The 10,300-nt window shown below is 41.2% G+C and overlaps 1 protein-coding gene across 1 annotated transcript in view; it reads left to right on the top strand.

Moving 5' to 3' along the window:
- The first annotated feature begins 796 nt into the window (after positions 1 to 796).
- The window catches only part of TARBP1 (tRNA guanosine 2 -O-methyltransferase TARBP1), a 31,782-nt gene continuing 22,278 nt past the window's right edge, over positions 797 to 10,300 (top strand). The window contains exons 1-10 of the mRNA XM_014874929.2: positions 797 to 1,634; positions 1,719 to 1,816; positions 2,602 to 2,671; positions 3,506 to 3,654; positions 4,398 to 4,450; positions 5,426 to 5,523; positions 6,616 to 6,751; positions 7,742 to 7,838; positions 8,682 to 8,771; positions 9,475 to 9,613. Coding sequence (XP_014730415.2) covers positions 797 to 1,634; positions 1,719 to 1,816; positions 2,602 to 2,671; positions 3,506 to 3,654; positions 4,398 to 4,450; positions 5,426 to 5,523; positions 6,616 to 6,751; positions 7,742 to 7,838; positions 8,682 to 8,771; positions 9,475 to 9,613 — 1,768 coding nt within the window. The remainder of the gene's footprint in view (positions 1,635 to 1,718; positions 1,817 to 2,601; positions 2,672 to 3,505; positions 3,655 to 4,397; positions 4,451 to 5,425; positions 5,524 to 6,615; positions 6,752 to 7,741; positions 7,839 to 8,681; positions 8,772 to 9,474; positions 9,614 to 10,300) is intronic.

Raw genomic sequence — 10,300 nt, 5'->3', positions numbered from 1 at the left:
TCGCTATCCATTGCTTCCACAGGAACAGAAGGTTCCATGTTTGCCATTTCCTAGGACCATACGTTCTAGGAGAGTAGTTCATCACCATTTTGACATGCAGATCTCTAAGGTTTTTTTCCGGGGGAGTTGTAATCTCTCATGGTGAATTTACACTTGCTGGAAATCAGCTTGATTTTCTGAGTTAGGCTTCGGCTACACCGGTACATTGAACTGCACAGGAATTGTTCTCTGGCCTGGATCCTTCTAACAAGCCAAGAGCACGGAGCCAGCATCCAGGAATGCCTCTGACCTAAGGCGGACACAAGGCAAACCTCTGGTACGCTGTGATGAGAACAATGACTGGTTTCAGCAACTCCTTTCGGCATAAATGGTTAGAACAAATATGACAGGTGGGAAAATTGGGCATTCTGTGTACTACTGCTGCCCGATCTTGCGTTGTAATGCGCATGAAGAGTAGGGAGAGTTTTTATGGCACACAACTCCACACCCTCTAGCGAGAGGCTCGCACCTGGGATATCTCCATGCGGCCTCCCGTGCTGGGCCAGGTTGTGCTTAGCAGCCACCATGGCTGGGAACGCTCACGCAGCGGGTTACGACCTGAAGACGAAGAACACTTTAAGCGTACAGACGTGCGTACACACACACATACAGACACACATACAGACATATACACACACAGACACACACACGGCCGAACCAGTCAATCACTCCGCGTGTTCACCTCCCACCGCCCCTCGTGGGCCCCGCCCGCCCCCGCCTGCGCAGCCGCCGCTCCTGCCGCGCCTCCCCCCGCACGATGGAGGTGGTGCTGGCGGACACGCTGCTGTCCCGCTGCGGGGACCGCGCCGCGCTGCTGCGGGCGCTCAGCGCGCCGCTCTCCGCCGAGCGGGCGGAGGCGCTGCGCCTGCTGCTGCAGCGCCTGGCGGCGGGCGGGCCGGCGGCGGCGGGCGAGGCGGAGGCGCTGCGGCGGGCGGCCTGGGAGGTGGCGCTGGAGCGGTGCCGGCCGCTGCTGCGGGGCGGGGAGGGCGCGGCGGGCAGCGGCGAACGGGTGCGGGCGGCGCGGGCGGCGAGGGGCGCGCTGCGGCACTGCGTGCAGCTCTGCGGGGCGCCGCTGGCAGCGCGCCTGGCCCGCGACGCGCTGGCCGAGCTGGCGGCGGGCGGCGGGGCGGGCGCGGAGGAGGCGGCGGTGGAGGCGCTGGTGGCGGCGGCGCCGCGGCTGGAGGAGCCGGAGCTGCTGTCGCGGTGCGCGGCGGCGGCGCTGGCGCTGGTGCGGGAGGAGGGCGAGGGCGAGGCGGCGGCGGCGCTGGTGGCCGGGCGGCTGCTGCCGGCGCTGGGCGCGAACGGCGCGGCGCTGCGGCGCGTCTGGGAGGGGCTGCTGGGCGCGGGCGGGGCGCCGCGGGCCGGGCGGGCGCTGCTGGCCATGAGCGCCTTGGCGGACGCGCTGCTGCCGCGGGGCCCTGCGGGGCCGGGGCTGGACGCGCGGCTGTGCCCGCGGTTCTGGCGGCTGGTGCAGGAGGGCCTGACGGAGCGGGACGGGCTCTGCCGCAAGCGGGCCCGCTACCTGCTGAAGAGAGCGCTGGACCTGAGCGGCGGGCAGCGCGCCGAGCTGCGCTGCCCCACGGACGGCGGACACGGTACGGCCGGGCGGGAGGGCGGGCGGGCGGCGCGACGGCGAGCGGGACCCGGAGAAACACCTGTCCTCGTCTTTTTGTCCTTAGAATCGAGTCTGTTCTGGTGGTCTGCTGAGAAAAACGAGCAACTCCTGCAGTTTTGGGAAACTTACATTTTGATAATGGAAACTTTGGAAGGAAACCAGGTAGGAGCGCTGTAAAATCTGTGCCCATCTTAGATGGACGTGCTACCTCACTTGTGGCGTGTGTGAATGTTTTTGTAGGGCAGAGTGTTTCCAGTTTTGGTGACTGAATGCATCTAAGTCAGCATTAACTGGAATACTTTTGTTTCAATTCTTAAATATTCAGAACACAGCATATGTCATTCATAGGGAGTAAATTCAGAACTTCTCTCTGTCATCAGAATACATCTGGTTAATGCAATGATAGAAGCCTGGAGGGCAGGTAATTGCAAGTCCAGGGTAACCAGCTCAGTGAAAAATCAGTTTATTGCACTTAATAACCTCTCTTGGAGAGAGGGGACTGTGTCTGTATGGTAAAGCACCTGTGGCCTTGGATTAAAAGTCCAGCATACTTGGCAGAAAGATTCCTGTTGACTTGAGGTTTCCATAACTGTATGGTATTGGGCTGTTAACTGTTACTAGTGTGCCCACCTCCCTGTAGTTATTTTATGTTATTTGTACACGATTGTCCTGTAACTGAGATACTGTTAAGTTGAATGCTTAATTTTAGATATTTGTGCTGCTTTAATCTTGAGGAATAGAGTGGTTGTTAGTATTGTTCTTAAAATATGGTAGTATTGAAGTATTAGGTGTTTTTCAACTGATTGTTGCATAGCACAGGCTTTGCAGGTTTATTTAAATGTATTTCTATTGTGACTTGCTGCATTAATGCTACTGATAGTAAATTCTAGTCCAAGTAAGCTCCTGGGTTTGTGGTATAAACTATTTATACCTGATTTGCATTTCAGATCCACGTCATAAAGCCAGTATTACCAAAACTAAACAGTTTATACGACCTTGCCATATCAGGTGATAAAGGTAAGATGGAACTTTCTCTACTTAACCTCTTTAATATTAGTGAGTTAAGTTACACTTCTCTGTTTACTACTTCTGTTTGAGTAGCAGCTTTTTGTAATATTTTGTTTCTCAAGTTAGGTGTTTTCTCGGTGGCTGTTCCAGTTTTTGTGGTTGTGCTCTATGCCTAGGTTGTTCTGCAAACACGCATAGGCAGCGACCACTCTGCTCTGAGAAGAAATCCTAGCATATATTTGTTGCTTACTATGTTGTCTTGGAATACTATTTTTCTGTCAGAAAATCCTAATAAATGGTCGTTTGCCACTGTATTTTGCTTAAGATAATGTGAAAATAAAGCCAGAGATATTTGGGGTTGTAGAAGACAATTCACCTGGACAACTTTGTAAAAGGGGAAAAAAACAACTCCAACTCAATTTGTTAGAAGTGAGGAGAGGATAAATAAAATGAGTGCTGAGACAGTGTGTCTAGGGCACATGAACACATGTAATTAAGTGGTGCAAGATGTTAGAGATTTCTAAAGTGGAAAGACTATTAAAGTGAAACTTCTGTAGGTAAATACATTGGTATGAATAGAGTTGCAGGAAGAAGCATATGGCACTTTTTAATTTGTAACTAATTTGAATTTGTAACTAATAAAGTAGAGAGTAACTTTGGAAAACGGTGATAATTTTAAAATTAGATTTAGCGGGATGTTTCTATAAAATAAATAGCTGTAGTCATCTTTTTGAAATGTCCTGTGAATAGACTATAACATTGTCCAGAATGTTAGTATGTTACGTGTTAGTGTGCCACTGTCATTTCTGTGTCAGTTCAGAAGAATTTCTTTTTTGTAAGCAGGTTGTTGGCTGTTTCACCCTTCATGGCATGTGTGCATTTATAGACGAATGTTTGAGAGTGAGAATAAAACATTGACAAAGGAAGGAGTTCTTCATTTTCTGGAGCTTTATGAAACAAAGCATCTTCCAAATTCGCTTGGTTTCTCAGAGGTAAGGGTGTTAATATTACTTGCAACAATAAACAAATGTTCTAATTTGTAATAGATCTTAACACTAATTGCTTCAGTAGTTGGAGTTGGACAAATTCTGTCTCTGTAGTTTAATCAGTGTATTACTCTATCCATAAAACATAAAAGCCCCACACTTTACATAAAGTAAATACATAAAAGTATTCTCTATGTGGGAAGAGGTATTAAATCTTAGAGGGTTTGTTGTTTTTTTTTATTGCTGTCACATGTGTATTGACAGTCCAACCAGCCCAATGTTTAGTAAGGAATTATCTACATTGTACTGTTTAAACTTCATAGGAGCATTCCCCTCAGACATTAACATTCCTGATTTATACAATTTAAATCAGCCTCTTGATGGGTAACTTGAAATAAAGTCAACCTTAATATGCACCCTAAATCTTTTTAGCTATGTTGGCTCTTTGTTGTTCTTCTATTTCACGTTTAAATCTGTTTTCTCTATCTGTTTCCCAAAAGGTTTTTTTATTTGCTTGCATCTTTTGCAATACTCTGTGAAATGTATCTAGTAGAAAAATCTCTTTTCTTGTTTATTCTCCTGGCCCCTCTTCTCTTTGGTTTCTTCCTCTTTTTGCTTCTACTATTTGCCACTAACAAGAGTATTCTTTAATTTCTGGCTCTGTCCTTTAAATTCTAGTGAAATAAGTCTAGTTTGTCTTAGTGCCTTGGAAATGTACATTTCACCATTGTTCTTGTTTCTTTTTTCAGTTTGTTATTGGACCTCTAATGGATGCCCTCTCAGAAAGTTCCCTCTACAGCAGGTAAACCACTTGTTTAATTGATCAGTTATTTATTTAATTACTTTATTGCTGCAAATGTAATAATAATATTAATACAAAATATTAATAATAATAATATAATACTAGTAATAATACTAATACAAATCTAATAATACTGGTTAAATACATTAGTAAAATCTTAGCTAAAGGAAATCACATTAATAAAAAATGGTGCTGCCAAACTTAATGACAGGGAGAATTTTTCAGGAAAAATGGGTGGCTGTGAACAAATGAAGTGTGGATCTAGTGACAAGACTTGATTGTTGCAACTTTCAATGCCCCTTGGTCGAATTGATGGTCTCAGTCTTGATCTGGTGGGGGAAGCCCATGAAACAAAGAGTTCAGTGGATTAATATGTTCATTTTTGGGGGGATAAAACTGACTGTTACTGGTGATAGTTTGGATTAGGTGATGATGGATGAAGTGTAGTCACAATAGATTGTTTCATCTAAACATGGCAGGACTAATGTGAGCTCTGCAGGCTCTTGCAGCAGTTAAGCATTTCTCTTCTCAGTCTGTAGTGTCTTCCATGGATGTATATGCATGGGAATTGAGAAGGTGGAGCAAATGCCAAGTGTTTCAGTATGTTAGAGCTGTGTTGAATCAATACTTCATAATCTTAATCTTCTCTCTTACCTTCTGTCTTTCTGGTGAAACACGTTGGCATGTGTAGAGGAGGGTGTATGTTTGAGTACACAATATACAAAGTTGTTACAGTTCATATCAAGCTGAGAGAAAGCTATAGGATCTCTTGACTGATCTAATCCATAATAGCCAGGATCCTGAGACTTCTCATGAGACACAGGTTGTCTTTGTTGGTCCATGGAGTGTCACTGAATGCCCCTTTGTTTTTGTTTGGGGGCAATTCTAAACATTCCAGATCTGTTAGATTAATTCTGTTATGTCTGATCCTAAAGCTGTTAATATGCCAGTATCTAATGCTTTAAAACCCAACAGAACACCAGGTCAATCAATAGGAGCCTGTCCTCCTTTGGGAATGAGGTTACAGAAGTTTTTGGCTACTTATTTCACTCTTCTTCCAGAAGAAGAAAAAGGTATGTTTCAGTTTCACCTTTATCTTTTTTAAAACAAGGAAACCAAATAAAAACTACGGAGCCATTTTTGGTATGGCATGGAAGTCTTTCCTTGAGAGAAAAAAAGGAGTAGTTGCCCTGACAGTGGAGTTTCCAGAGACTTTTAGGTATCCTGCAGTGCTAAGCTACAGAATTGTTCTAGGGGCAAAATGAAGCAGATTGGCTTTTTATTAATGGAAAAATATAAAGGCCAAATAAGCTCCTAGAATCTAAAGCGAACAATACTTGGAGATTCTTTTTTCTTTATCTGACAGACTTTTTTAGTCATGACTTGTATAGTGACATATCCAAAAGAGCCCAGTCCAATAGCTGAAACAGAATAAGGATTCTTTTATTGTGAGGTTGGGTGAAGATTTCTGGGACTGTTCCAAATGTTGATGCTAGTGCAGGCTGAAGTGAAGGCAAGCAGAAGTTCATACCTGGTCTAATTAGATCAAATAAGGGTAGAATCAGCTCTCTTCAGCACCCTGTGTGTAAGGCATATTCTGCGAGGAAACACCTTATGTATTTGTAATGCCACAGATGCCCTATTTCTCTGCCCTGTCCCAAAGCATGTATTTTATCACTAAACAGGGGGTGTGTGATTAGGAATCTTGAGATGGGGAGCCTGCTTCCACAAACTGTAGATGTGGTGGCTTGTTGAGAATTGCTCTGCCCATTCCAGCATCCATTTCACAAGTTGAATCACTATGGTCAGTCATATCACAAACTCAATAGCAACTTTAAAAAGTTTAGTTTAGCAACTTAAAAAAGATTGTTTAGTACTTAAAACAATTGAGTTAAAATTCCATTTCTGAACATGGTGGTTAGTGCAGATGACCAGAGTCAAAATTAGGTTTATTTCTATTATTTCTATTCTCTGAATCATATCACCTTGCTGACAGACTTCTTTGGAATGTTACTTTTTCATTGAAATAATTAGGAAATTATTCTGTTGTCTTTCATTTAATTGTCAGAAATTATAATAGCACTCTTCTGCTGGAGTTCATGTTATTTAAAAGCATTGGAGAACACAAAATCACACAGGCTTGTTTTGTTTACTTTTATTTTAAGGTAGCTTCCTGTTAAAATTTATTCAGAAGATGACAAGTAGGCATTGGTGTGCTGTTCCTATTTTGTTTCTTTCTATGGCTTTGGCATCTATCCCTGCATGTAAAGTACTTGGTGCTGAAGGACTTCATGCTTTAAGGTAAAATACATACTGCATTGTGTTCTTACAGCCTTCTTCCAAAGAAATGTGCTGACAGTCTGGAGAGACAGAATTTGATTCATGTTTGTTACTTCTGAAGGGATGGTTGTGCATGGGAATATAAGGTTCTGTCTCATGTATGTCTGATTTGCAGAGGAAAGCAATTCAAGAACTTTAAAAAATTTGGGTTTTTGCATTTTAGATCTTCATAGTTGCTAGTTTTTTAGAATAGTTTTCCCCGGTCTTCCACAGTTCCTGGTTGATATATATCACAGTTCTTCATTTGCTTCTAGTTACGTTACAACCTGGTTTAATAGCAGTTGAGGCTGTGGGGGACAGCCCACAATGCTGGAAACCGAAAGACTTCTAAATAAAAGTCTAGGTAAAAGTTCTCGGCTTTACTATGGACTTAATCACACTGATATTTCCTAAGTGTCTGCTTTCACTTCCTTGAGCCACTAAAAATCAGTTGTCATTCCAGTTTAATCAAATTTGGAGGTTTAAATAAAATCTTACTGGTGGTTGAAGGAATATTGGATAGAAGCAGTTTACAAAAAGAAAAAAAGATGTTGGACATGCCTTTGCTGATAAAAGATCACTGAAAGTTCCTTTGTGCTTGAATAAGATTTTGAGGCCAAACATCTATATACTTGTTATTACAGACAGAAATGCTAATATTAAGTTACCAATCTGAACTGATGTGATCATGGGGATTGTTAATTTAGTTTTTGTTTTGTTCTTTCTTCTCCCCCTGTTTTGTCAGATTTATGCTTATCCAAGTTTTATTATCAGTTTTTGAAAGGACGTGTAACAGTAGTCTTGGTTCTGGATTGTTTGTGGTCTGATCAGGCAGTGTTTGTGCCATACTTAATAGAATGTCTGTTACACGCAATCTAATGTATTTAAAATGGTTAATAATTAGAAAATATATGAAAATGTTTACATTTTTAAGTGTGTGATTTATACACTGTGTATTTTTCCTCTTTGCAGAGATGTCCTCCAGTGTACTATGATTACACATCAGATTCTGTTGCGTGGAGCTGCTCAGTGCTATCTTCTTCAAACAACTATGCATTTGACAGATGTGGTCAGTTTGGGGTTTTGTGCTTTATTTTTTGTTTTCTCTTTTTCCCTGATGTAATAGAAATACAGTGACACTTTAACAGGGTCAACAGTGTACAAAAAATTGCTAAATACAGTATTTATACTGGTTTTGCTGGATTTGCAGGTTTTTTTAGTGACTATTTAAATTGTTCTATGCAAGTATGTATGCTTCTCTTTGGTTTTCCATAAGAAATATTTTTTCATTAAGTTTTATTAGTTGATGTTTCATTGTGGGGTTTTCACGTGGTAGTTATCATAACAGGATATTATTTCATATCTACTATATCAACTCAGGTTTTAACAGATAGAAACTAAATAGACTTTCCTGTAGTTCCTAATAATAAAAGTATTTGTGATACCAGAATGATAAAACTATCATTATTGTTAAAATAGCAGGACTGTACTTATTCAGTAATCAGAATATTTTTTTTGTTTGTTTTGTAGCTAAATAAGTAGTCTTCCATGTTTTGTTATGGCTATAAACTTGTCTGAATTTCTCTTTAGAAATGCAGAAATAGTACTTATGAGTGATTCTTAATAATTTACCTACGTTAATTTAAAAGGTGTCATCAGTGAATAGCACTATTCTTACAGTCATTCATTTATTTTCAGATAGACTTTAATACTTGGGAAAATTAAAGTTTGTTCCTTGGTTACTGATAAATTGGTCCCAAAGAGGCAGAAATTAATCTCAATCACAAAAAGGAAAAAGTAAATTTCTTCTACTGAAACTTGCCAGATAAAGGCAAACTTCTTGAGTTGTCATATAGGTTTTATTTGTTGTATGTTATGTTGGCAGCTATTGTATCTTGATTAATTTCTTCAGGAGAAAGTGTCCTTCCCAGAAGTTTCAAGCTTTCTTCTGTCCCTTAGACCAGAGGAGTCCCTAAGGAGAGATACTTTGTTATGGACAGAGGTGAGACCTTATGTTCATCAAACCCATCACTGGTAGAAATAATAATATCGTTGGTAGGATAATCTCAAAGGGAAAAATGTGCATACTACGTAGAGTGAGATTGTACGTCGTAAATTTTCGCAAGATGCGCATTTTATGTCTTGCAAGATATAAAATGCTGTAAATAAAAGTTCAAAGATTAAATAATTTTTTATATAGTATGTACTAGAGCCAACTGCTTGTGTAGCCATAACTTTTGGTTACTTGTGCAGCCATATAATGATAAAGTGATTTTTTTGCATAGCGTCTTCTTGGCACGTATACTGTGCATTTCATCTTGCTACATTCATTTTTGGCATACAAGTTGAAAAAAAAAAAAGCTGATCTGACTAAATAACACTTGATTGGAAGAAACCCTTTTGAGATAAGGGAATTTTTACCAGTCTTGCTTAATTTTAAAAGTCGTTGTTTTTCTTATGTTGGTACCACCGACTTTTTGGGGGTGCTCTGAGCTACCCTCTGGAAGAACATTTTTCTGTGTGTGGTTAGAAGGGAGTTCTGTGCTAAGGCTCGAGGTAGCTCTGGTGTCACCTCTTGCAGTGTGTGGGTTTGCTGATGGGAGAGTTTGTGTTTACCAGTGCTCTGGTGTGCTGCTGTTAAATCAGTGATGCCAGTGCACAGCTGCCAGACGTGGTCAAGCAGTAACATACTGTTCTGAATTCAGCTTTGCAGTTGGTTGCAAGTGAATGACAAGTGCTTCAGGAAATCTGGAACCTCTGATTTGGAACGTCAGGAGACATCATTGTTATGTCAATATGTGCACAGTCTTGTGGGAGAGTACCTTAAGACACCTGCATCTGAAAGTAAGTTAATCTGCATTAATAAAAACCACTGTTCTTAAAAGAACTTTTAAAAAAATTACAGCAATCCCTTGGATATTAGAAAAATGGATTTTTATGTTGTACCTGTTGAAGTTCTACACAACCTGTGTATTCACAATTCTTAAGTTTGAATTTTACTTTTAAATTCCAGCTTTCCTCCATAAATTAAAGTATTGCAGTATTAATTGAACATTAAGTCTTAATATTACATTTTAGCGCTGCTCTCATGCTTGTCCATTAGATTTATTTTGTCACTCTTTTGATGGTGTCTAAAAATACAGGAATGCAGAGGAAAGCACAGGGGAATATGAACCCACACAGGTTCTGTCACCTTTCTCAGTAAAGCTTTGTAAAATTACCGAGTATTTTTATAGAGGGAGAGGCCATAGGGTGAGGCATCTTGTCAGCTCATGGCACACCTTCCTGAGTTGTTACATTCTTCTGATCTTGGACAGCTTGCAGGAGGTGAGCTGCCACATGGTTATTACCAAGGAAGGTACTTTCTAGGCTGTATAAACATGCAGATAAATTACAAAGGGCCTTCCTTGTTCACTGCCACGTTTTGGATTAGTTGCAATGTCAGGTTTGTGTCTTCTTTCAGACACTTTGAAAGGAATGGCAAATTGACTTTTTTAAATATTTCAACTTTTGTGTGGCATTCACAGTCAT

Source organism: Sturnus vulgaris, chromosome 3, assembly GCF_052056855.1.
Source record: "Sturnus vulgaris isolate bStuVul1 chromosome 3, bStuVul1.hap1, whole genome shotgun sequence".
NCBI classification, from domain to species: domain Eukaryota; kingdom Metazoa; phylum Chordata; class Aves; order Passeriformes; family Sturnidae; genus Sturnus; species Sturnus vulgaris.
The sequence above is the reverse complement of the archived record's forward strand: the minus strand, read 5'-3'. Positions and strand labels throughout refer to the sequence as shown.